General features: G+C 38.3%; 2 protein-coding genes and 1 long non-coding RNA gene across 12 annotated transcripts in view; 1 reads left to right on the plus strand and 2 right to left on the minus strand.

The window, feature by feature from the left end:
* LOC111588110 (amyloid beta A4 precursor protein-binding family B member 1-interacting protein-like) overlaps positions 1 to 18966 on the plus strand; it is a 29760-nt gene extending 10794 nt beyond the window's left edge. For 2 of the 7 annotated variants that reach the window (XM_055014445.1, XM_035942908.2), the window contains 4 exons: positions 299 to 409; positions 5217 to 5315; positions 5426 to 5510; positions 8199 to 14316. In XM_055014445.1, coding sequence (XP_054870420.1) covers positions 299 to 409; positions 5217 to 5315; positions 5426 to 5510; positions 8199 to 8320 — 417 coding nt within the window. In that variant the 3' untranslated portion in view covers positions 8321 to 14316. Of the gene's footprint in view, positions 1 to 298; positions 410 to 5216; positions 5316 to 5425; positions 5511 to 8198; positions 14318 to 15381 lie in introns of those variants that run through there. The other 5 variants (XR_008602980.1, XR_008602979.1, XM_055014447.1 and 2 more) reach the window with 5 other exon arrangements.
* Positions 18613 to 20362, minus strand: LOC118469549 (uncharacterized). Its single transcript, XR_008602981.1, has 2 exons — positions 20322 to 20362; positions 18613 to 19017 (listed from the first exon to the last, which is right to left on the minus strand). It is a non-coding gene; the product is annotated as an uncharacterized LOC118469549 (long non-coding RNA).
* A 1930-nt stretch (positions 20363 to 22292) lies between these two features.
* Positions 22293 to 26335, minus strand: part of LOC111588082 (abl interactor 1-like) — a 30278-nt gene continuing 26235 nt past the window's right edge. For all 4 annotated transcript variants that reach the window (XM_023298227.3, XM_023298225.3, XM_023298226.3 and 1 more), the window contains 2 exons: positions 24927 to 25112; positions 22293 to 24803 (listed from right to left, as the gene is read on the minus strand). In XM_023298227.3, coding sequence (XP_023153995.1) covers positions 24628 to 24803; positions 24927 to 25112 — 362 coding nt within the window. In that variant the 3' untranslated portion in view covers positions 22293 to 24627. The remainder of the gene's footprint in view (positions 24804 to 24926; positions 25113 to 26335) is intronic.

A 26335-nucleotide genomic window follows, 5' to 3' on the forward strand; every position in this document is an offset into this window, starting at 1 on the left:
GCTTCATTGGGAACTTTTTTCTAAAAAAGCGGTCTTGCATTGAGGTGTTTTCTTTGCAACGTCCCCAGTTTTGTGACCTTCCAGACATGATTAGGAAAATAAGGAACATAAGAAGACTTTAATTCATGCTGTATCCTAAATAACACTGAAAAACTGTTCAGCACTGGTGGTACTCTTCTCTAAAAATTATTGAAAATTGATAACCCTAATATGTTGAGTTGTCTGTGATGCCAATATGTGAATTTTCCACTATTCCACTTTGATCAGTGTGATATTGTGCTGTTTGTCTCTGTTCCAGTCTTCTACTGATCTCGCCTGCTTTGTCCGTTTTGAGAAAGTCAACGTCTACACCACCAACAACTACAAGCAGAAATACAGAGCTCCCACCAACTTCTGCTTCATGCTAAAGGTCAGCACAGCAATTTAAATGAGAAGCCCTGAACCTTTTTCTGCTAACCCTTAACTCTATGAAAAGGGAATTTCACAGTGCTGAAATGTGTTTGTGATAAAGACTGTTTCTACTTTTTCTTCTTTGAGGCGCCAAAGCTGCTTAAGAACATAATATGTATCAGACAGACTCCGTTTGTAGGCTAATATTGTAACATGCAGCATATTAACCTACCTGTAAACATCACAAAGTCAGCAAGCGATTAGCAGGATAAAGAAATCACATGCACATATTTTCAGGAGGGATGAAAAAAACTGCTTTTTTTTTTAGCTCTTAAAGTTTTCTATCCATCTATGCTTTCTAAGAACCAATCCATTCAGACATCTGAGATGTTTTTTCCACCTGCAGTGATGTTTAAAGGCAACTAGTTAACTTTCAGGCACGTTCAGAGCATTTCTGTTTCATCCTGCACCCAAACCTTCATTCTGTTTGCAATATTAACAACATCTGATAGCAAGGAACTTACCATCCATAGCTGTTGCTGCATTATTAAGGATTATTATAGCTGAATGTGCCCAACAGAAATAGGAGTGAAGACGCTGATTTACGTGATGCTGGGACGCTCTCCTGTCCTCTAGACTGATTGACTGAAATTGATCAGTTTCTGTCCTGCAGTGATGTCTGCTGTTGTTTTCTCTGTTTTTGTTCAGATTATGCAGGTTGTTTTCATGTTAAAGAGACATATTTGTCAGTTGGGGCAGGTTGCTGAAGTTAATCGTACTTTAGAAAGATTTTACAGTATTCCAGATAGTGTTGCACAGCAAACCTCTCCATGATCGTCTGAGCAGCAATACCCAGTTGCACTGACACCATCAAATGAAAATTTGATGGTGTCAAAAATACAATACAAATACATTTACAGTGTAGTGGGGAAACTGGGTTTGCTTGTGCAAGACTGAGATGTTTATTATTACTCATTATATCTTAGCAGTATCTGCTACCTTGCTTTCAAAATACATCTCTGCTCTGCAAACATGCTCATCTGTCTGTAAACAGTAGTTTTCAGTGATGACTGGCAGGTATTAATGACATGTAACAACCAGTCAGATAGATTGGTGGGCGGGACGTTACTTTAGACAACAGAGTGACTACAGGCAGAGAACCAACTGCATCATAGACAAAGTAGCTCATTTTGTTTATTTTAGCGGTAACTGGTTCATAATTATATTGTAAGTGGCCAAATATTGGCCCCAGTGATCGGTCCAGTGCCACTCTGAGGAGACCACACAGCAGCTGATTTAGGTAATCCAATCCAAAGGGAATTATAAGTTACAGTTAAAAACTTTCAACTTTTGCAGTATCTTTGAGATAAAAAAAAAAAGCTTCTTCAAAAGATTCCTAATATTGACTTTTGTTGAATTTGTTTGCTAAGATTGTGAGGTCACTTTTTCTGTCCTGCTGTAGGTTCTCCCCAAACAATCTCAATTAATATATCTAATCAACTGTAACATGGTCTGAAAAACACCCAGCATTGTGGATGCAGCCACATGAAAATTGCTGACACTGGGAGGAAATTAGATGCTTTTTGAGTAAGAAAGTCTTGTGATCACAGACATTTTGACTTAGCAACAAGTTTCTTGTCAGTCAGAGATGCTGTAGTTGACATTTGTTTACCTTCATCTGTTTTAAGCACTTAAAAGACTTCTATAAAATACACAAGAAACAAACAGAGAGATGGTAGGAAATGGAAGATGAAAATGAACAAGACAGTGAATCAAAACTGAGCAAAGGGGACTTGAAGCTGAAAAAAATGACAAACCCTGTGGTGGAACTTCTTTTTTTAATCACATGTTAATTCAGGCCACAGCAGGCCTGAACAGAGTGTTAATTTTTTTTTAAATCCCCAAATTTGGCAAGAAATAAAAATTAAAAAGAAAAAAAAATGTAAATATTTTCAAAAAATTAATATAAATCTTCCAAAAAAAAATCCTAAAAATATCTAAAGTGATTCCATATATATCAGTAAAACTTCTAATATTTTCTTTAAGAACATTCAGAAAAAAATCAACCAAAATCCAGCGGTTGATTTTTACTGAATGTTCTTAAAGAAACATTTTTTTTAATCATTTCTTTCTTTGCACCAAAAAATGTTCAAAAATTTCCCAAAAATGTTGAAAATGCGGAAGTTTTTACTGTGAAAACATGTATTTTTTCCAAATTTTCAAACGGGTCAATTTGACCTGCAGGACGACAGGAGGGTTAACCTGAACATGTTTTTGGACTGTGAGAAGAAGCCGGAGTACCAGCAGAAAACCCACACATGCACAGGGAGAACATGCAGAAAGATTCCAGGCCGGGACACAAACCAGGGATCTTCTGGCTGCAAGACGACAGTGCTAACCACCGAGCCACTGTGCAGCCCCTAATGAACATTATTGTTATCATTCAAAGACACCAAATTCATTAACTATGTGGTTCTTTCTCTGCATCACAAGTTTAGAGGTGAGAACCAACACGAAACTCTCGCTGCTGCACTGCTCCTCCTACAGCACAACAAACAAAGATCGAGCTGCCAGAGGACATTAAACATGTTAGTCATGTTGCCGGTAACAAAAGCTCAGTCATGTTGTGAGGAAGTGGGAAGATTAAAAACAAAAAACCCTCCAGCAAACCTCATCTGGTTTAGAACATATTGACGTGGGTTTTTGGGGATTTTTTTTTGGCAGCCTGTCAGTTCTATCAAACAAGCTCTAGTCATATGTGTGAATGAGGACAAAGAAATAAATCTGCAGCATAAATATAGTGTTGGTCACATGAAGAATGTATGATACTCATCTGGTTTTAATGAAGACTTAGTGACGCTTGTGGTTGAAAATTAATATTTGGTTGTTTTTTATTAAGCTATTCTAGTTTTGTTCATGCATCATGTGCCACAGTGCAGCTACAGCTTGGCCTACTCTGACCTCTGCTGGCTCATGTGTGTACTACATTTATAAAAAACACTGATTTAGTCACATTACAGCCACAAGATGATCATCGTCTGATAAAACAACCTTCTGCTGTAAAACCTTTGGTCCTGGTATTCATGTGGGTGTTCCTTTGATGTTTACCACCAACATAAACATTACTGAAGACAAAGAATGCAGATTAGGCAGGTGGTTTTAATGTGGCAACTGATCAGTGTACATCATCTGGGTCAATATAAAATTGCAGGATTTTTGTAGCATAGTTGACAGGTATCATAGTTGACACTTTTTGCTGTTTTCAGGCCTAAAATCAACATGGGCGCCTATAACCAAACACCACATGGCATTTTTAGAGAAAGATTCTTCTAAATATTATATATGCAACTGAGTAAAATTGAAATTGAAAGTTATTTATAAAGATATTGTAGTAAACCCGTTGACATGCAATAAATCCACACTTGACTCACACACTACTTTATATTAAATAACTCAGAAAGCCTTGGAGTCTTGCCAGTCTTTTCTTCAGGAGGAAATGACATCATGTGGAGCAGGTCATGTGATCTGGAATTAATACACTTCCTTGAGAGGTGTTTTTGTAATGGCGGACCAGGAGAAGCGAGCGGCAGCGGGCGCAGGTGACAGGTGTTCGCTCTTTGACCCTACCTACCCCTGGATGCTTTCCGTCTGTTTGCAGCCTGATTGACAATCACAGGGATGTAGTGATAATGTAGGGCAGTGTGGAACCAGCTGCTTTTCCATACATGCAAGTAGGACAGGTGAGAGCTGGGACTGTTTGGTTGGAAAGAAAACAGGGGAGACGGCTGGATGGTGAGACTTGGTCCTGGGATGTGACAGGAGTGGGAGAGGAGAGTTTAGGAGTGGGCGAGTTACTATGAAACAGTCATCCTTGCGATCCACACCGGACCACATACTGGATATTTGAGGAAAGAATTTGGCTTCCGTGCTTGTTGGGTGAATCCCATCGCTTTTAAAAAGTGAGAGACGGTCCCAGAACAGGTTGAAGTTCTCAATAAAAACCGTGTTGAGAGCTGTGCATGTAGACTGCAGCCAGGTGTGCTGGGAGAGCATCCGGCTAAAGATATCTGATCAAGTGTGACTGCAGCGCTTTGGCTAGAACACTTGGGCTGGAACACTTTGGCTGGAACAATGCTATACATTAGCTGCGGTACAAAAGATGTTATACATTGGCTCTAAAACATGCAACTCCAATAGGCCGAACCCGCCGGCCGCAACTCAATAGGTGTAACCCCACTGGCTGCAACTCCGACAGATCCAACCCACTGACTGCAGCTCCATTACTGTAAAAAAAATTAGCTCTAAAACATTACTGTAAAAAAATTGCTGCAATACATTAGCTGCCGTACAATAGATGTAATACATTAACTGTAATACAACAGATGCGATACATTACTGTAAAAAAAATTGCTGCAATACAATAGATGTTCTACATTAGCTGCGATACAATAGATCTCATTAGCTGCGGTACAGTTTGCATGTTCTCCCTGTGAATGCGTAGTTTTTCTCTCTGGCTTCCTCCCGCAGTCCAAAAGTATGCTGAGGTTAATTGATTATTTTAAATTGCCCGTAGATGTAAATGTGAGAGTGATTGTTTGTCTCTATATGTAGTCCTGTGATAGACTGATGACCTGTCCAGGTGTCCCCTGCCTTCTCCCTAAGTCAGCTGTGATAGTCTACAGCCCCCCACGACCCTAATAAGGATTAACCGCTGTATAGACAATGGATGGATGGATAGTGTTGCATCAGTTTTGACCTCTTCTCGAATTGCAGAACTAAATCACTGAAATACCTTGTGAATCAGTGCTCTCTCTGTCTTTTCTCAGCATCCCTGCATCCAGAAAGAGTCTCACTACATCAAGTTCCTGTGCTGCGATGATGAACACATGCTGATGCTTTGGGTCAACTCCATCAGAATAGCCAAGGTCAGATTTAACACTGTTTGGAACACAGAAACAAGACTGAAAGTACATAGATTTCCTTCCTGGCAAAGAGGTAAACAGTGTGTTTGTTCTGTGTGAATGTGTGTGTCCAGTATGGGACTGTCCTCTATCAGAACTATCAGGCTGCAGTGAGGAGAGCGTCCACTCTACAAACTCTTACTTCTGCTGCACACAAAGGTAAGTCTATACATCTGAAAGAAAATGATGAAATAAACAACCAGTAAGAAATAGTTAGTAGTGGAAGAAGTACTCAGATCCAGCTCAGTATAGAAATGCAAGTAAAAGTCCTCCATTCAAATGTTTACATAGCTAAAAGTGCAAAATTCATAGAACAAAATATGTCTAGAGGTCAGCCAGCATATCAGTTAATCTGTTACAGATACATCGATGTCAGAGTTTTATTATTCAGTTCGTCCAAATATGAAAATTCACATTTACAGAACACTGAAAAATAATGCATTGTTTAATTTAGAAAAAGTGTTCTGATGTAGTTTGTCCAGCAGAGCATCTCTGATGCAGCACTAATGGCAGCGCGTGCAGCAGAGAATGCAGCACAGTTGAGCAATATGTGGTGTGGAGTCAAGTGGTGTCTTCACTAATTACTCTTTATGTTATGTGATGATTGGCGTATGTTTGTCTGTCTGTCTGTTAGCAACATTACTCAAAAACGGACTAACGGATTTGGATGAAATTTTCAGGGAAGGTCAGAAATGACACAAGGACTAAGTGATTAGATTTTGGCAGTGATGCAGTTTATAGTCTGGATCCACAGATTTGATAAAGATTTCTGTATCATTGTGAGATAGCAGCATGGCGTCACTGTAACCATGACAACAAGTGAACACTACATCACATGATTGTGATCCTACTACAAATCGACCGCTGCGGACTTTTATCTTATCTGCTGGAAATGATACAAGGAACAACTGATTAAATTGTGGGGGTATTTCCTAGTCCCATCAATTCCCACCGCCTGCTACATATTTAGGTCATGTGATTTGGTATCCGTACATAACGTACACATGCATAACACGCCTGTGCTCAGCGCAAAGTCATTTTGTTTATGGGTACATCTATATTAAATGGCCACAAGAATGGACTATTTCAAAATAATGTATGAGTTGATTGTAATTACTGTGTCCATTTGTTAATTGTCCTTTAGCGATCAATAAAATTTTATCTTCATCTATAATTATTACATCATAATTCATTTGTTGATTACATTTTGTATTAATAAAATAGATGCAGCGAAGGAAAAAAAAAATGCAGTATTTGCTTGTGAAATGTAGTGGAGTTGGCCTCATTGCCCCCAAAAGTCCAGGCTCAGTCAGACTCTAATTTAAAGTACCAAAAGTTTAAATACTAATTATGCAGAATGGCCCATTTCAGAATAATTCATGTTAAATTATTGCAAAATAATTACTAGTGTATTAATGAGCTCATTACTTTATCGCTGCAGCTGGCAAAGGTGAATCTAATTTTAATTACCTTATTCACTGCTGGGTGGTTTTCAGATTTCCCCCTGCATGAAGATTAATTGTTTTATCTTAATTTAATAATAAGGCATCACTGCAAGACTTTCTGATAATACATCGTAATTTACTCATTGATTCTATCTTGTATAATTAATCTCAATAGCAAAGTAATTAGTTTTCAGTTAGATGTAGTAGAGTAACAAGTATGTTATTTGTCTCTGATCTGTGGTAAAGTAGAAGTATAAAGTAACAGAGTACAGAAGTTGAGTAAATGTACTTAGTTGCATTGTAGCGCTGGAAATACTCTTCATAATGATCCTGAAATGTTTTATTAAGTAGCACTGTAAGAAAAAGAACTACAACAATGGCCACCTAAAATACCTCCCTTCAAATACTAAAGCAGCCAACAGCAGACCTCCGGAAGTGTCTCTATGTGTGGGTCAATATGTAATTGTGGGACTTTTTGTACCATAGTTGACAGGTATCCTAGTTGACATTTTTGCTGTGTTCAGGCCTAAAATCAACATGGCCGCCTATAACCAAACACCACATGGCATTTTTAGAGAAAGATTCTTCTAAATATTATATATACAATTGATTAAAATTGAAAGTTATTTATAAAGATATTGTTGTAAACCTGTTGACACTTGACTCACACACTACTTTATATTAAATAACTCAGAAAGCCTTGGAGTCTTGCCAGTCTTTTCTTCAGGAGGAAATGACATCATGTGGAGCAGGTCATGTGATCTGGAATTAACACACTTCCTTGAGAGGTGTTTTTGTAACGGGTGACTTAGTTGAAAGTGATTTCTTGGACACAGATACAATTCGGCATTTTCCATGTAAAATTTGATATATTGCCAAAAAAGAAATATCTGTCATGATTATCTCAATAAAAAAGAACACAATCAAAACAGTTTTTGAATGAAGTCATTTTATTATTGTTTAGCTAATTAGAAGGTGGTTGTTGTTAAATTCGGACTTTTATTTAGTTGACATTTTAGTGATATTCAGTCATTTTTTATTAATAAGTGATTGTTTCCATAACAAAAAATTATGGAATTTGTAAAGACATGATCATAATGAACGTAAAAAACATTCTTATTTTACTTTTAATAAGAATATATGCAAGATGTATCCCATGGACTTCAAAATTATATATAAATTATATATAGACCTGTATGTTACTTTGGGTGTTATTCATAAAAATGTTGTTAAAAGACAAAAGTACTGCTGTCTTCAATCAACACCAAAGGAAAACAAACTTAGGAAAGCAGAAAGCTTCAACAAAATTACAGGATAGGAATTCCCCTGACTAAAAATACTGAGTCTTTAAGCACCAAACACAACATCTCTGGGTTTAATTCTCATGTCATCATCTTTCCAGACAGATCCAATGGCCACACCCCTCGGACGACTCCATCCAAAACCACAAATGTTGTCAACTACCCACATGAGCCTCCGCCTGACTTCATTCCTCCTCCTCCTCCTGGACACGAACATGCTTGAGACGCATCTTCGCCTCTTCATGAACATCAGTTGAGACCCCAGTAATGCACAAACATGTAGTTTTAGTGTTACTATGAAGCAAAAGAGCGTATTATGAAAAGTATTTATTCACAAATCTATAATGATATTTATTTGCGTTTGGCTGTGGACAAATATACGGAGCCCCTATGATGACATGGTAAAAAAAAAAAATAAATCGTGGCCACAATATAGCTATAACGTGCGCACGAAATACTAATTAATTCACACGAACTATTAATTCGTTCGCACAAAATACTAATTCGTTCGCACGAATTAGGTACAACGTCTGCACGAAATACTAATTTATGGCCACGAAGTAGGTATAACGTGCGCACGAAATACTACCTAATACTATTAATATCATTCCTGGACAGCTGGGTAAGCAAATCAAGCGCACCTCAACTGGGTAAGCAAATCGAGCGCACCTTCTCTAGGGTCTAAGGTAGAGGCATTAGAGGAGCAAAAGCGGCACGATGGACAGGGACAGTGTGATAGAATTTTATTTTAGGCTGGAAATGAGCTACAAAGACATTCTGAAAAGCCTGGCATTGAAAGGGACCATCATTACTGAGAGACATTTAAACAGGATATTGAGAGTAGGGTTGCCACCCGTCCCTTAAAATACGGAAACGTCCTTTATTTGACAATTAATTGGTGCGTCCCGTATTGAATCAATACGTGACGCAAGTTGTTCCGTATTTTCATAAATGCCCCGTACACGTCTGTCACACACATCAAAATTGCATAATGAATAAAATAAAACACAGGAAATATTAAGGGCAGCCAATTTCATCTGCGTAGGACCTATGTAGCGAGGACCCGATGCCAGGTCCAGTGGACAGACTTCAGACATCTCTGTGTGTCCGGTCCTGTCCGGTCCTGTCTCTGGTTGCCTGGTTACAGACGCTGCTGCACCCGCACGTTTAAAAATGTCTACACCTGAAACTCCACCACGTCTAAAGAAGCAAAAACGTTTGTAAATGTACAGACTGGAGTGGGAAGAGTGGAACCCCTGGCAATGGATACAAGGCAAACTGTGTTTTCTGTTGCTCATGGACTGGCTGAAGTAAGGCAGCATCAGGAGACAAACATGTAAGAAATATGAGAACAGAGAGAACCCAACCAGCAGGTCACAACTTATCATCATCTAATCATCTCCTGAAGTCGATATGGTAAGTGGACATCATGATGAGATCACCTAGATTTCCTACAGTATATGGCTGTGAATTTACCAGAGGATGCTTATAATAATGCTGATGTGGCCGTAGATTCTACACAATTTTAGTGAGTCAGTAAATGCCTAAGTTGGTTATTATTTTTTTAATGCTTTTTAGTTTTTAATAAACATTGTCGCTCAAAAAACGTCATAGTATAGCCTTTGGTCCAGAAAATGTCCATAGTATAGCATGTCGTCCAAAAGACATCATAGTATAGGATGTCGCTCAAAAAAGTCATCGTATAGCCTTGGGTCCAAAAAAACATCATAGTATAGCATGTCGTTCTAAAAACATCTTAGTATCGCCTGTCGCTCCAAAAACGCCATATTATAGCCTTTGGTCTAAAAACATCATAGTATAGCATGTCGCTCAGAAAACGTCATAGTATAGCGTGTCGCTCTAAAAACATCATAGTATAGCATGTCGCTCAGAAAACGTCATAGTATAGCGTGTCGCTCTAAAAAGATCATAGTATAGCATGTCGCTCAGAAAACGTCATAGTATAGCATGTCGTTCTAAAAACGTCATAGTATAGCATGTCGCTCAGAAAACGTCATAGTATAGCATGTCGTTCTAAAAACATCATAGTATCGCCTGTCGCTCCAAAAACGCCATATTATAGCCTTTGGTCTAAAAACATCATAGTATAGCATGTCTCTCAGAAAATGTCATAGTATAGCGTGTCGCTCTAAAAACGTCATAGAAAAGCCTTTAGTCCACAAAACGTTGTTATGTCCTGGCTGTCTGAAGTAGGTGAGGAGCAACACAAAAACAGTCCAAACGCTGGTTTCCAGAGGGTTAGATGAGAATTTATTTGAAAGAGTAAGTTTACAACAACACAACATGTGAGGGAGTTAAAAGCAAATGGGTGTTAGTAAAATAAAAATAAATAAACAGAACTAAAAGTGAACTTCACGTTGACATTGATGGGCATTCCAACCAGGAACTAAGTAAAAGATAATCAATACAATACCTGTTCACCTCTTAAAACCCAAAAACACACCACAGTAGCACCCTAAACTAAAACTACCAATGGGTTTCCTGTTTCCTTTCTGAACAATTCAAAGGTCCCTCTCTATCTCCCCACACATCCACCAACCACTGGAACACATCTCCAAAGTTCTGCCGGGCCAGCTCAGCTTCCCCTCAGAAGAAGTGCCACCACCTGCCAGATGAAGGAGCCTTTTGAGAGGCAGCTGGCATCGTGATTGGACTGTACTTTGGTCTGTTCCAATCCAGCTTCAGTTCCAGAGACGGCAGGCGGGACGAGTCAACGGAGGCCTGGTGGACGAAGACATGGAGCTGAGTACAATCCAGAAAACAACAGAGGAGGAGTGCAGGGCCAGAACAAACAGAGTAGCATGGTATGTCTCTTAGAAAACATCATAGTATAGCCTTTGCTATGAAAAAACGCCATCATATACATTGTATATTGTACAAATAACAAGTCAAAGGAAAGAGACATACATTGTAGAATTGTAGTAATTCTGGGCTGGCTGATTTACTAATTATCAGTATTTTATTTTTTTTACTGATTTACGGTAATAAATAAATTTTAAAATGGCGCTACTTTGGCTCTGAACCTCTATCTACCTGTGGTCGCTCTGTCTTCTGGAGTGATTTGATTGGTTATGCGTCACGAATAAAACTCCTTTAACATCTGTAAACAAAACAAAAACATATCAACAAAGTTTTCTGTTAGAGTTTGTGTTCTTCTAAGTTTAACTCCAAGATTTTAAATACTTTCATTTACTGCAAATGAATATCTACTCCAAATGTTTCACTAATAATTATTATCAGCCTTAAAAACCCACAAAACATCCCTCTATACTCGGCCACACTTAGTACAGTCCGGTTCCCCCTTCTATGAATCTGCTTGGAATCGTCCACTTCCTGTTTGTCAAAGTGGCCTTCTACCTGGACAGGTTTTGTTGGAGCTCATGCAACAAACATTTTGGGTAACTGCACTTTAATATGGATGGATGACACTGAATTAGAGTCTGTTTTAATGAGACTGAGTTAAGATGTGTAGCTCTGTCATTAAATAGGAAATTATTTCTCAGAATTCACAGAGAAAAGTCTGAAATGTTTGCTAGGTTAGCGTCCCACATGTTCTTTGGCTCAGCTAAAGCTAACTCTCTCCAACTTCTGGATCTCTTGAGTTGCTTGTTGTTAAAATATCTTGCTGGAGGTGCTGAACCTCAGAAAGTCTGAGATGTTTGTTCAAAATAAGCTCATTCTCAAGTCTTATCTGAACTGTCCTCTTTTGTTTGAACTTTCCCTAAACTTAGGAGTTAATGACAGAGCAGCACATCCAGACTCAGTCTCATTTATGTAGAGATTAAACTTCAGTGTCATTCATTGATGTTAAAGTGCAGTTTTTCAAATGTTTGTTGCACATGCTCCCGACCAAACCAGTCCAGGTGGAAGACGATGTGAAGAGAAAGCTCCAGAGGATGAATCACACATTTACGTTGGAAATAAATGTCCTTTAATTAGACATTGTCATGCAAAAGTTGGATTTCCCTTTAATGATGTTCAAATCTTTGTTGAGTGTTTTGTTGATGTTGGTTTCTAAATGTTTTTTGACACTCGGCCCCAAAGATTAAAACCTTCTACGGCTCACAAGCTGCAACAATTCACATATTATCAATTATCTTTCTGACTAAACTAAGATAAAAAGTGAAAAACTGCCTGATTCCTGCATCATAAATGTAAATCTTTTTGTTTTTTATGACAGTAAACTGAATATATTTGGGTTTGACATTTTATAAACCAAAACAAAAAATGAATTACTGGAGAAAACGACAGATTAATGGACAAAGAAAATGTGTTTTCCAACATATATGGCTGAATTACTCCAACATTACAAGATACATACAATTTTAATTCAATTTTATTTATATAACACCAATTACAGGTCAAATTCTCTCAAGACACTTTATTTTTATATTTTTTGTCATATTTAAAATATGACAACGTAAGAAATTTAAAGCTCTTGACTAACCCAATTTATTATTTGGTTTTTAAGAGATTAATTGACAATTAAAATAACTTTCTCCACTAAAACTAATAAACATGAGGTCAAATAGAAGGAACAGTTTTAAATACTGCAGTCCCACGACAACAAGAATAAAGTTTGTCAACAAAAACTAAATCTGCTGGTGGATTCCATTAAAATCCTAATAAATGATAAAAAAGTGTGATACTAAAGATTTGTAGTGCTAAAAATGTCAAAGTAAAGATATCAAATTGAACATCTGGATGGAGGTTGATAAAAGTTGACCTCCCTTCATTTCTCTGGAGCGACTCCATGGATTTTATGGATGGTGGTTAAAGACCTGCTCTTCTAGTGGTCTTCCTTCTAGTCGCTGTAAAAAGTCAGTCCATCCTGGCCGACTTCAACATCTCTTCATGACAACTTGTTCTGCCTCCGACCTCGTGGAAACTCAAGAAACTCGGGAAAACCTGTCGAGACTCGAAGAACTCGTGGAGACTCGAAGAACTCGTCGGGCGGGGGAAGGTGTGGTGGGCGGTGGGGGAGTAGAGGGGGGAGGCCGCCACCCACCTCCCCGCCTACTCTCCGCCCTGACTCCACCCAGACTCCACCTTGGCTCCACCCGTGTGGTCACTTGGAAACTACGATGCCAAAGGGACGACGAATTTATTTCTTTTTATCTGATCTGTAGCTCAGTGAGTTAAGGATTTGCCTATGGAGCTGCAGGTCGCTGGTTCAAGACCAGACCCTTCTTAAATTTTCTCAAAATCCTGACAAAGACAAACAAAGAAAAAGGCCGGTGGTGGGTCTTGAACCTGCGACCCTCCGCTCTGTAGTCACTCTTCTTATCCCCTGAGCTACTCGCTCAGATACTAAATCTTCTTTTTTTTGCGCATTTATCATCTATTTTTTGCCATTTTCGAGTTTTTTTTTAAACTTGAGTCTCGACTCGACCGTTTTTCTCAGGAGGTTGGACTTCAGCCTTTGTGCTGGAGGGTTGAACCCTCAGTTCCAAGACTTTCCAAAGCCTCCACACCTCCCGAGTCCTCAGGACCTGAGCTTTCACACAGTCTGAGGGCTGAAATTTTCTAAGTCCCACAGTAGTTCTCTGTTAGATTTAACTTTCAGACAGTCCAAGGACTGATATCTTCTAAGTTCCTGAGTAGTTCTCTGTTAGTTTGAACCTTCAGACAGTCTGAGGACTGAAATTTTAAAAGTTTCTCAGTACTTCTCTGTTAGTTTGAACCTTCAGACACTCTGAGGACTGAAGTTTTAAAAGTTTCTCAGTACTTCTCTGTTAGTTTGAACTTTCTGGTTAACAGAAGCCTTAAAACTTGTGACCATGAGTCTTGATTTCACATTTAGACCATCGATCTGAGTTCTTCTCAGACCTTCACCTGTGGGTTTTTTAGAAATCCTCAACAAACTTTGATTCTCTTCACTGAACAGTAAAGTTTGTGGAGATCAGAAGGTAACATTAGTTTGATAAATGCCTTCAACTCTAGTAGACTTTATCTGGAAAATCTTGATCGTTTTATTGTCTCTTCTGTTCAATTTGATCTTCTGAAGTGTAACCGGTGTCTTTTCAAATGTTTTGTGTTTAGTTTGATTCTTCTTAAATGTTTAGTTTTGCTCTCTTCTCACCTTTTATTCTTTTCTAATGTCTGATTTGATTTCTAAATGTTTTGTCTTTTTAATGTTTAATTGTTTTTTCAAATGTTTTATCGGCTTGTTTGAATTTTTTTTCTTTCCCAATGTTTAATTTTTAGATTAAATCTTGAAGGTTTTTCTTTTTAAATGTTTTACCACCTTTTAATGTTTAATTTTCTTTTTAAATGCTTCATTGTATTTTCTGTTTAATTCCTATTTGAAGTTTTATTGTCTTTAAGATGTAATTTTCTAATTAAACATTTAATTTTGTAATTAAATGTTTTGTCTTTTTAAAGGTTTAATAATGTAATTAAATGTTTTGTATTTTTTAAAATGTTTAATATTCTTCTTGTTTAATTGTATTTTTTGAATGTTTGATTATCGAAAATATTTTATCTGTAATTTGTAATATTTGTATTTTTAAAAAATTGTTTAATTTCATAATTACATGTATTGTATCTTGTTTAATTATCTAATTCAATAATTTGTCTGTTTAATATAGTTGAACATTAAATACAATTAAATTCTATTAAACACAAAATATTGAATTAGATAATTAAACAAGATACAATACATGTAATTATGAAATTAAACAATTTTTTCAAATACAAATATTACAAATTACAGATAAAACATTTTTGATAATTAAACATTCAAAAAATACTTTTTAATAATAAACCTTTTTAAAAGTTTTATTGTATTAATTTTTTCCCCCTTTGATTTAATTGCTTTTTTGTTATGTAGTTTATTTCTTTAATCTTCTTTTTTCTGTCAAGATTTTAACCCCAATCTTAAAAATGAAATAAACCCTTAAATCACAATGAAAATACTTCTGTTGTCACAATCATGAGTTAGTCAGTTATTCAGTTTATCAATTCAACTTTATTTGTTTAGCACCTTTCACACAGATGACAAAACTAAACAAGGAAAGAGAAAAACTGCTAAAACTATGATTAAAACTCAAAAACATATTTTCAAAAAATTATTTAACATGGTAATAAAATGTGTTGTGTCCAGGGGATGGAGGGAGTTTATTGAAGTCTTCTTGGGCTCACATGGGAAATCATTTAAAATATAAACATGATATTCAGTCTAAGGAAACTGCAGAGTGACAGAAGAACCAACAATATCTCCTGTTTTCTCCTTTAATGAGTCGACTCTTCTTGTGCTTTCAGACCAAAGAACTACAGACTCTTCACAACCTGCTCAAACTCTTGGTACAGGACCTCACCACACGGGTCAAGAAGGTTTCTGTCTCATTTCTACTCTGAAGCTCACCTTCTCCTGCTCAAACTGCTGACAAATGTTTCTGCTGCTCTAAAGTCTGGTCTCCAGAACTTCCTAAAAACTCTCAAAGTCTCTTCTGCTGCAGGTTGCTTTGTAGAACTGTTGCAGAAAACCTCACTAAACCACATGGAGGGGCCTCAAGATAGTCGTCCAAATGAAACCATACAAAAACCAAACTAGCACAACCCAAACGCTAAAGTCTCCTGCAGCCTACCAGAGAAGCTCTGAGAACAGAGAATCAGGACAGGAACTCTTACCTTCTGGACAACCAACGCTGGTTCACAAACAAGAATACAGAATGTGTCTGAGCCAAAAACCTCTGAAGACTCACTACAGCCAAGATAAAGACACAACTCAGCTGTACCAAATCCACTAATCACTGCACACATTAGCACCATGTGCTAACTGTGGCTAAAGAACCACATTTACCAAGACAACTATCCAGTACAAAGCCCTAAAACACACCAAGAAACACATTAAAGTCGATTTTACTGCTGGAAGCTGCAAGCCAACGCCTAAAGAACAAACTAGAGCCAAACCCAGTTCAGTGGTGGAGAGAAGCAGAGGAAATGTTTGAATGCAGCTAAATAAAGCAGGAAGACACTGAGCTGCTCAGGTGTTCCTGATAACACCAAGCAGCCACCTGGACAGCCAATAGGAACACAGCTTACTGGAAGTCCAGAGGGCGGGGTTAGTGAAGGAAATTTAGTTTAAAGTTGAAGCAGAAAGTTAACAAAGAAAGTTGAAAACCACCTTCTGATACCTGAAATCTCTGAGTTTTCACACAAAGAACACCTGAACATGTCAAACTGGCTTCATAGTAGAACCATCATTATAAAAACATCATAGTATGGTGTGTTGCTCAAAAAACATTATGACCCGGCTGTCTAGGGTCGCCAAGGAGCAACACAAAAACAGGACAAACACTGGTTTCCAGGGGGTTAGGCGGGTATTTATTTGAAAGAGTAAGTTTACAACAACACAACATGTGAGCAGAAAATTCACAAAGTCTGTCTTTAGTTCACCTGAAAATATTAGTTTTTGTCTTTTTTTATTGACCAAACTTTTCAGGAAGTAGATGAATAATTAAAGCTCTCATGTAGAAGTCCAACTTATTTTGGATCCTTGTGGAGAGTTTAATCTTAGAGTTTGTAAAGCTGTTGAGTTTTTAGAGTCACATGGATCGTTTTGACATTTAATAACCGAGTCCTGAAATAAAATTACAGTTGTGGATTTCTGTCATTTAGTCTGGACTAAACAAATAACAGCAGCATAAATCTCAAACGTCATTATGAGGAGTCTGGATTGAGGTTTCTCACTTGATAATGATCAAAACATGAAATTTAGGTTGGTTTAAAGGAATTTTCCACCTTAAATCTTTGAATGTTGACCTAAAAGGTTGGTTTCAATTCAATTTCAGTTCAATTTTATTTATATAGCACCAATTACAGTCAAATTGTCTCGAGATGCTTTACAGAACCCATATGCCTGACCCCCAGAGCAAGCCAAAAAGTGACAGTGGCAAGGAAAACACCCTTTTAACAGGGAAAAAAAACCTCGAGCAGAACCCGGCTCTAATGTGGGGGGACCCATCTGCCTGCTGGCCGGGCGGGTTGAGAGGGACAGAAGAGGTAGAAAGGTAGAGATAGAGGGATGGAGGTAGAGGGATGGAGGTAGCGGGGTGGAGATAGAGGGGTAGAGGGTTACAATTGGTGGGAGAACGACCACACATCTGATGCATCCAGCTCTGGGACCAGGGACACTCGGAGAAAGGACACAGGGAGTATTCCACCTACAAGGTCCTCACCTTAAAGGAACATTCCACCAAAAATCCTTGGACATGCACCTAAAATGTTGGTTTAACCGAGTATTCCATCCAAAATCCTCAAAGAGACCTGAGGGGCTGGTTAAAAGGAATATTCCACCTAAAACCTCAAATATAGACCCGAAAGGGTGGTTTAGAAAAGATCCTTCAATGTAGACCAAAAAAGTTAGTATGGAGGAATATTCCACCTGAAATGTAGACCTGAGAAGTTGGTTTGGAAGAATATACCATCCTAAACATCCTTAAATGTAGACTAAAAGATGGTTTGGAAGAAAAGTCCACCTAAAATCCTCCAATGTAGACCTAAAAGGTGAGTTTAATGGTATATTCCACCTAAAATTCACTACTGTAGACCTTGTAGGTTGGTCTGATGGTATATTCCACCCAACATCCTTGAACATAAACTTAAAAAGTTCGTTCAAAGGAATATTCCACCCAAAATCCTTCAATGTAGACCAAAAAATCGTGGCGTAAAGGAGTATTCCACCTTAAATGTAGACCTAAAGGATGGTTTGGAGTAATATTCTACTCTAAAATCTTCCAATGTAGACCTAAAAGGTTGATCTGATGGTATATTCTACCCAACATCCTGGAACATTTACCTAAAAGGTTGGTTTTATATGGTATATTCCCAGAAGAACCCTTGAACATTGGGCTTAATGGTATATTCCACCCAAAACACTTGTACATATACCAAGGAGTCAGTGTAAAGGAAATGTAGACCTTAAAGGATTGTTTGAAGGAATATTTAAACGATTATTTTCATTATTTAATAATCTGTTATCAGTCAGAACCCTGGCAAACTTATTTTCATCAGTTTTTTTGTGGAAGTCACAAATAAAGGAGCTCTTGGTTTTTCCTGGCGTTACTGAGTCCAAAGCTGCTGTTTCAACACAGACGTTCACATGCATCCACAAACCTCTCAGCACTCAAACACCCACAGACAGGAGGCCAGCTGGACCGAGGCTCGGCGGCGTCCTCAGACCCACAGTTGGGGAGTCACTGAACTTGTTGGTCCAGTTTGAAGGCCTCCATGTGGTCCAGTAGAAGTCCACGTAGTCGGTGTTGGCTTTGAACCACAGCGACTGGCCACCATCAGGTGGACCAGCTCGTCCTCGTAGGGCTCCTCCTGTAGCCTTGAGGGAACCACAGGAACATTCAGTAGCTGTTGGAGTTCTTCCTGTCAGGCTCGTGGTAGAACGGCTCTGAAGAATCTTGTACTTGTCTTATCTGGAACAATCTAACAGCCTAAACTGTTAACAGTGGTGTAAAGAAGCAAACACACAGGCATAGATTAGGACTGAAACTAGATTTATTTTAGAAAACAAATCAGCTTAGAGGCATTTGTTCACACATGTGGCTGAATAGGAGGCCGTCCAATCAGATTTGAGGTCTTCACTCTGTAGGTTGTTTGTTTGGTGAGACTCTTGGACCTCCATCAGCTGACGTGGATGTTTGATGGTCTTCCTCTCTAGTGCCAGATGATTCATCCATGAATTCAGCAGCTACAGACTGAAATGAAGCTCATGCTGCTGTTATTGAATTCCTGTTCCAGATCAAATGTTCAGAGCTCACCTTGAATGCAGCCGTCTGCTGTCTGATAGTTTTTCTCATTGCAGTCTTCAATAAAGTCTTTTTCCTCATGTCAGGATGTGGTGAGACTCTTTCTCAGTCTCTGCAGACGTCCCTCATTGTGCATCTCCAGAGAAGAAACAGAAAAACTGGTCACTGCTTCAGCATCAAACACTCTCCAGCATTGAGAGTGTTTTAGGAATTCATTCATTGTGTTGTGAACTTTGAAGGAGCAGAAACTTTACAGCTGCCAAAGATATGAGCTCCAATTCTGGATGTTTTAGGAAATGAAGTTCATCAAATGAACACTTGAATATTGCTGATAACTCTCATTAAATTACTGAAGAAATCTAACATAAAAACCTGTAAACTCTCAGGCAGCTTTTGTTAAAGTTTGTCTATAATTCTATCATCATGTTCTGGAACCAGGACTCTGCAGAAGTTCCTTCTAACAGATACTTGTGTGTTTCAATTTAAGGCCTCAGGTTTGAACGTACAGCAGAGGATTAGAAAGGAGTGATTTTAATATTTAAATCAGTCCAGTAAATGTTTGGAGTAAAAATGATTAAAATTTTGATTTAGATAGATTTGTGTCAAAGAATATTGTAGAGTCTCACTTAAATATATCCAAATGAGTTCAGTGTATTTACATTTTATAGAATATTTGATTTCTTAATCTCAATACTGTAGGGTCTGACCCTAAATATTATAATAATGATGTAAATCTAAATAATAAATAATATTATAGTGCAGAGTCATAAACTTTAATCAGTTAAACTTACATAATAAATATCACTGTACAATCTTAACCTGAACATTCATATTATTGAGGTAAATTTACATAAATCATGATATTCTAGTCTTAACTGGAATATGTCTAACATTAATCTTTTTGTATTGTGCTGATAAACAACAATAACCCGACTTTCAGATAATATTTATTCACTGTATATTGGGTGGTACAGAAGTATTAGTACAGAATATTACTTCTTGTTTTATGTGTGATAATTGTCAGTAAACATTCTAAGAAGTGGAAATTGACAGGGTTGTAATAGTGCTGTTCTTGCACAATAGCTGTCACTTAATTGCCCTCAGGATGCTGTCGTTGAGCTACCAGTTTTACAGAACAGGCAGATGTTGCAGCTAATGATGTTGTAATTCACATAAACAAGGAAACAAGTTCATCATAATTTGAATGTTAACAGTCCAAAATGAAAAGGTCATATACAGCTTTCCTATTGGGTTAAAGAGCCAAAAAAAAAAACATGAAAAAAAAACTTTGTAAAAGCGAGAGGTCGGTAGCAGCTTTAATTTTTTCCTACAACCCCCCCCCAAAATATCTGTTGTACGCCCCGTGCCCCCCGCCCCCCACTAAAATTAATCTGGATCCACCCCTGTCTGACATGAAAGCTGGGATCGTTCTGCAGTTACTGTCCTCAACGAGCAGCAGGTGGCGCTGTGAGCTCCTCCCCGTCCCAAAGCACAGCCGTCAGTCTAGTGACCTGCAGCATCCCACTGTCTGATTAGAGGAGACCCACATCACTCCATGTCCGGACGGCAGATGAATCAAAGTCTCTGCAGATCCCGTCCTGCTCACAGAGCGGGATGGAAATGAAAATGTTTCTTCACTGTCACACTAAAATAAATCACTGCATTTAGCCTCTAGTTCAGAAACATATTTTGGGTATTTTAAACTCACTTTTTGTCTCTCCCACAACGTTGATTACAATTACATGCAAACGGGAAATTATGCAAATTAGGCGATGACATCATTTAGCGACTTTTAGGACAGCCAATAGCTACTTTACTTACTGAGGAGTTGGCAACACTGGTCAAAACATAAACGATGCCTCTTTCCCATCGTTGTAAGGTAGACAATGTGCTACAAGCCCAGTTTTATCAACAGTAGCTGTCTTTCAAGCTACATGAATAACATTGATGTCTATGGAGTGAACAGGGACCGTCTGCAAATTGCAAAACTGCTGCAACAGCAAAGAGAGACACAAATATTCAGTAGCTTCTCTCTGATACACTGTAGTGTCACCAGAATCACTGCAGCCTTCAACTGGCTCCTGTTGACACCAATGTTATTTGTGCAGCTTGAAAGACAGCTACTGTTGATAAAACTAGGCTTGTAGCACATTGTCTACCTTACAACCATGGAAAAGAGGCATCGTTTATAATGAGTTATTGATGGTGGAATTCTGAATCTGTGAATATCTTTCCGATTTTACTGAACTGTGGCCCCAAGGAGCCGTGGTGGGCGTCCTTTATTTTCATTTCTGAAAGGTGGCAACCCTAATTGAGAGCCAGGTTGCTTTACCGGCGAAGGTACGACTTGGACGCCGGGATAGATTTCATTGTTGACCATCCGCAAGGCCCTGGAAAGGATCACGGTTACCGGTGGATGTTTACAAAGTGTAAACAACACGGTATTTCTATCAGAAAAGAAGACCTCAGGATCCTCCTCTCTCTACTGGACCCCATCAGTTCCCAAGTCAGAAGTCGAGAGATGCCTCGTCCCTCCACCACTTACAGACTTCACCTGTTTGAACCTCTCATCCTCCTCCTCATCAAAATCCCTCCCTCAGCTGAGAGTCTGACACACGTGATGCTACTTTCAAAGGCGATGATCAGTGAAAAAGGCACTTTTTAAGATGATTTCAAGCTGAAGCGCTGAACAGAATGTGGTCCGGACCAGGTTAGGTCTGCAGCATAAGTTAGCATGGTGATCCAGCCAGGTTAAAACAGAGACACCTTCATGACACAGAAAACTCTGGTTTTATGCTCAACATACCTCGCTTAGTAGTAGCCTACACCTCTCAGCTGTTCTTGAAAAGTGTCCTGATGTGTGCGCAGGGCTGCAGCTCCTACAGACACAAATGAGTTTACGGCTACATATTAGCACAACAAAACAACGTGTCGTAACAGGATGAGGATAAAAGTTTGTAAATGGAGTGACACGTCAGCAGATAGCTACCCGTTGCAACAAAGTATCACACACAGGCCTAAATAAATAACTGCCTAAATGCGGGATAACAACATATTGACTAACACAGCTAAGAAAAGATACTCACTTTAGGAACATCACGTAGGGTGCGGGGCCCCGTTCACAGATTATTGCAGGTTGTAGAGACGGTGCGCTCGATTTGCTTACCCAGCTGTCCAGGAATGATATTAATAGTATTAGGTAGTATTTCGTGCGCACATTGCGCACACCTATTTCGTGGCCACAAATTAGTATTTCGTGCGAACGAATTAGTATTTCGTGCGCACGTTATAGCTATATTGTGGCCACATTTTTTTTTTTTTTTTTTTTTACCATATCACCAGGGGGGCTCCGTACAAATATCATGTACATACTTTTGCTTTTTCAACACTCTGATGCCACAAAAGACACAGTTTAGTCATGTTTCAATGAGCGGTTTATTACAAAAAGACTGTACATACATTTCAATGAACACATCCTATGTACAAACTGAGAGGAGAAGACAAATATCAGATTCTGTTCCCATGAACATTTAAGTTACGGATGTTTTTTTTTCTCCTTTTTCATTTCCATTTGATCATAAGAAAACACACATCAAAGAAAGGCGCCTTGACCTGTGATGCCCTGAAATGCTAGACGTTACAGTGGTAAACATTACAAAGTTCTGCGCGTCAGTGGTTGTCTTATGATTTTCACTATGAAAAAAGTATAAATAAATCCTTGACATAAAAACTGCTAGCGAACCTTCCTCAGCAGTCTCAGACATAAAAAGAATGCAAAGCTAGAAATACATTAGGTAGAAAAAGTTACTTTTTTCTCTCACAAAAAATTACCTCATGATGGAAAAAATACAATCAAGAATGGGATGTAGTGGCAAATCCTTCACTGTAATGACGTCTGGATGGTTTCATGCACAGCGGCTGAATGAGTACGGTTCATATGAATGTCCGTCTAGAAACCTGAAGATGTTACCTCTAGATCCCTTTCAAAATAAAACTTCAATGCCCATTACTTCCGAAGCACGCATGATTATGTTACAAACATGTATTCTGAGATCAGGCATTAGCTTCAATGATATTTGACGGCGACTTTTACTTGCACCAACAATCACTTCGTAAGAGCAGGCATCTTATTTTGTAGTAGAAATCGGAAACACGTTAGCTTTTTAAGACCTATGGATTGAAATTCATTCCTTCACTGCAAGTTAACAGGAGTCATTCATGTGTAGCACAGACTCTGGACAAAAAAAACAAAAAACAAAACATGAACAGGGAACTGATTCTAGCTGGAGAACATAACTGCTGGGTCGCCTACATTCACTACAATGCAGAAGTGATTGAAGATTACAATCAAAACGATCAATGTTCACCTTTAAGAGACTGAAGTCATCTGTTACATTTCTACGCAGAGCAGTCTTGTTCTTGAGGTTGTTTGGGTTGGTGATTATGGTTTTGGAGCACCAATGTAAAGCACCACACCAGCAACCGTTGAAAGATTAAACTGAAGGTTAGTTTCTCAGGCAGCAACTCTGGGGTTGCGATCGAAGTCGTGACGGAAATCAAAGTCATCACAGTCATTGATAACTAATCAGTGCAGCTATAACACACACAAAAAAAACCAGGAAAACGACATGAAAACACACTAATTTGTCCTTCCTGTGCTTCTCTTTTAGAAGCGATGCAACACATCGGGAGCTCTGCTACAGTAGCTGGACAGCATCACTGGACACAGTGATCAAAATGATATAGTCGTGACTGGACATAGAAAAATAAATGTTTCTACACAACCAGTTAAAATGGCACTGTGAGTGATGAATAAAATTAATATTCAAGTAAAAAAGAAACGACGACGAATAAAAACAATCTTGGCACCACCCCCACTGACGCCGATGGAAACACTGGTGAAACACACTGACAAATGTACTGTACTGGCAGCTTCTCACATTACAGTTTATATACAAGTTAGAGAACAGAAAAAACTCCACCAGACAGACGGAACTGTTTCCTCTTTTTTTTTCGTAATGCGTTTTATACACTCACTTCACCCCTTTACAACCCCACCGACACAGAGCATAGTGAATACACAACTCCAGGTTGCCTTTTTCCCCTCGTTTAAACATCTCGTGATTCGGACATCGACAGCATAGAACATTCAGTCGTGTCCTAATGCACTTGTTGATGCTTGTTTGTCCTTTTTGATAAAGTAAGATGGATGTTTCTGAAAGGAGGGAAGAGTTGGTCTGACGGTCTACAGTTCAAATAAAAGGGGGGGAGCATCTGGCTTCATTATGTCAAACTGGAGCTGGATCTACATACTGGAAAACACTGTCAATTTTGGTTGCATTTACATAAATTAACACCAATTCTGATTGCATGTAATTGCTTGTGGGGCAAAATGTGATTGTTGTAGTTTGAAGATGCTCCAAAGACGTGACAGTAGTAGAAAAAAAGGCCTTTATCTCCTTCCTTTCACCCCCCTTGTAAACTAAGACCCCGGCCGAGCGAAGCTCCAACGCTCTCCTTCTTTGTGCAACACTTAATCTTTTTTTCTTTTTTTGAAGCAGACCAAAACCGTGCAAGCACAAGGCCCCCCTTCCCCAAAAGAAAATAATACTTCACCATGGCACTTCATTCAAAACAGGAGTTGTATGAACTGCTATCACTGCATACATCTGTACATCTTCACGGTTTTGCTTCTGTTCAAAAACTACAGTGCCAATATGGGTGGGATTTGTTTTTTGTTTTTGTTTTAGTCAGCATAGTGCATGATGGACTCCACGTAGTTTCCAGGGAAGAGTCCGGTGACGCCGTTGCAGACGCCTTCGAACCAGCCATCATCGTTCTTCTTGATTATGTAGATGATGGCACCTTCCATGAAGGAGAGCTCATCCTCCTTGTCCTTGGTGTAGTCGTAGATGGCCACGACTGGACGAGTAAATATAATAGAAACCATCATTCCAAAGGTGCAAGTGACAGAAAAATGATTTAAAAATAAATAAATACAAGTAAAACCAATGTGTTAATTCACCTGCTCTCCTCGGCACTAACCTTTCTCTAGATAAGCCTTGGGGGCCCAGTGGGGGTCTCCATCAGCGTATGGATCACTGTAGTGAACCACAGCAGCCTCCTCTTCCTCGTAGTCCACAGGTGGAGGAGGAGGAGGGGGAGCAGGCTCCTCAAACACACCCATGTCCTCTGGGGGAGGCGGGGGAGGAGGAGCAGGGCTGTCTGTTACTGGAAGAGTGGAGGACAGAGGAATCAAATGAAACAAGGCAACAGCAGAAAGAGATAACGTCTTAGTGCTCTGATCCCATCTGTCGCTGCAGAGAATTTTAAAATGTCCTCTGGCAGTAGAGTCTGTGTTTAGATTACATTCATATATTCATTCATTACATATGCTATTTATTTAACTGTTTGGTTGGATTTGTTTGGCGGAAGTACCCATACCCATTGATAGACTTTAACCCCGTAAAACCCACTGTTGCAGAAATAGAACATCAGTTTGATTAATTTTTAAATATTATTTATATATATATATATATATATATATATATATATATATATATATATATATATATATATATATATATATATATATATATAGATAGATAGATAGATAGATAGATAGATAGATAGATAGATAGATAGATAGATATTCTTTTGTATTTTTGGTCAGTCTTCTACATTTAGGTTTATATATTATTATCATTATTATTGGTATTATCTGTATTTTTTGTTTGATTTTTTCAGCAATTTTTTTTCTGGATTTGGGTTTCTATATATATATATGTGTGTGTGTGTGTGTGTGTGTGTGTGTGTGTGTGTGTGTGTGTGTGTGTGTGTGTGTCAGTCATTTTTTTGTTTAGATTATTTTTTTTGCTATTTTTTCTATATTTGTTTTATATATGTAATTTTTTGGGGTTATTTTATTTATTTTTGTTCTTTTTTTCTATATTTGGGTTTATATATATCTTTATTTATTTATCTATTATTGCCTCATAATTATTAATGTATTTGTCATGTTCATGTTCATGTAATGTTGGAGCTGGTAAAGGTGATTGAACTAATTTACATCTACCGAGTAGCTGTGAATTTCCCCTCAAGGACCAATAAAGTTTGATCTTCATTTGTAGCACTACATCAGAATTTATGTTCAGATGGCATTTTGTATTGTAAACTAGATAAATTAAATGCGGTGAGGTGAAAAAAAAGTACAATATTTGCCCCTGCAATGTAGTGGAGTTGAAGTATAAAGTAGCACAAAATGGAAATACTCAAGGAAAGTAACTCAAAACTGTCCTTAGCAAAGGACTTAAGTAAATGTACTTAGTTACTTTTCACTACTGACTACAATACTAGAGTGAGTTTACAAAATACCCCCTCTAAATTAATTTTAAACTATAGATAATAAAGGTTGCTAAAACCCATAATTCTCCAGAGACGATACCAAATACAGA

The sequence above is a fragment of the Amphiprion ocellaris genome, chromosome 10 (genome assembly GCF_022539595.1).
Source record: "Amphiprion ocellaris isolate individual 3 ecotype Okinawa chromosome 10, ASM2253959v1, whole genome shotgun sequence".
NCBI lineage: Eukaryota > Metazoa > Chordata > Actinopteri > Pomacentridae > Amphiprion > Amphiprion ocellaris.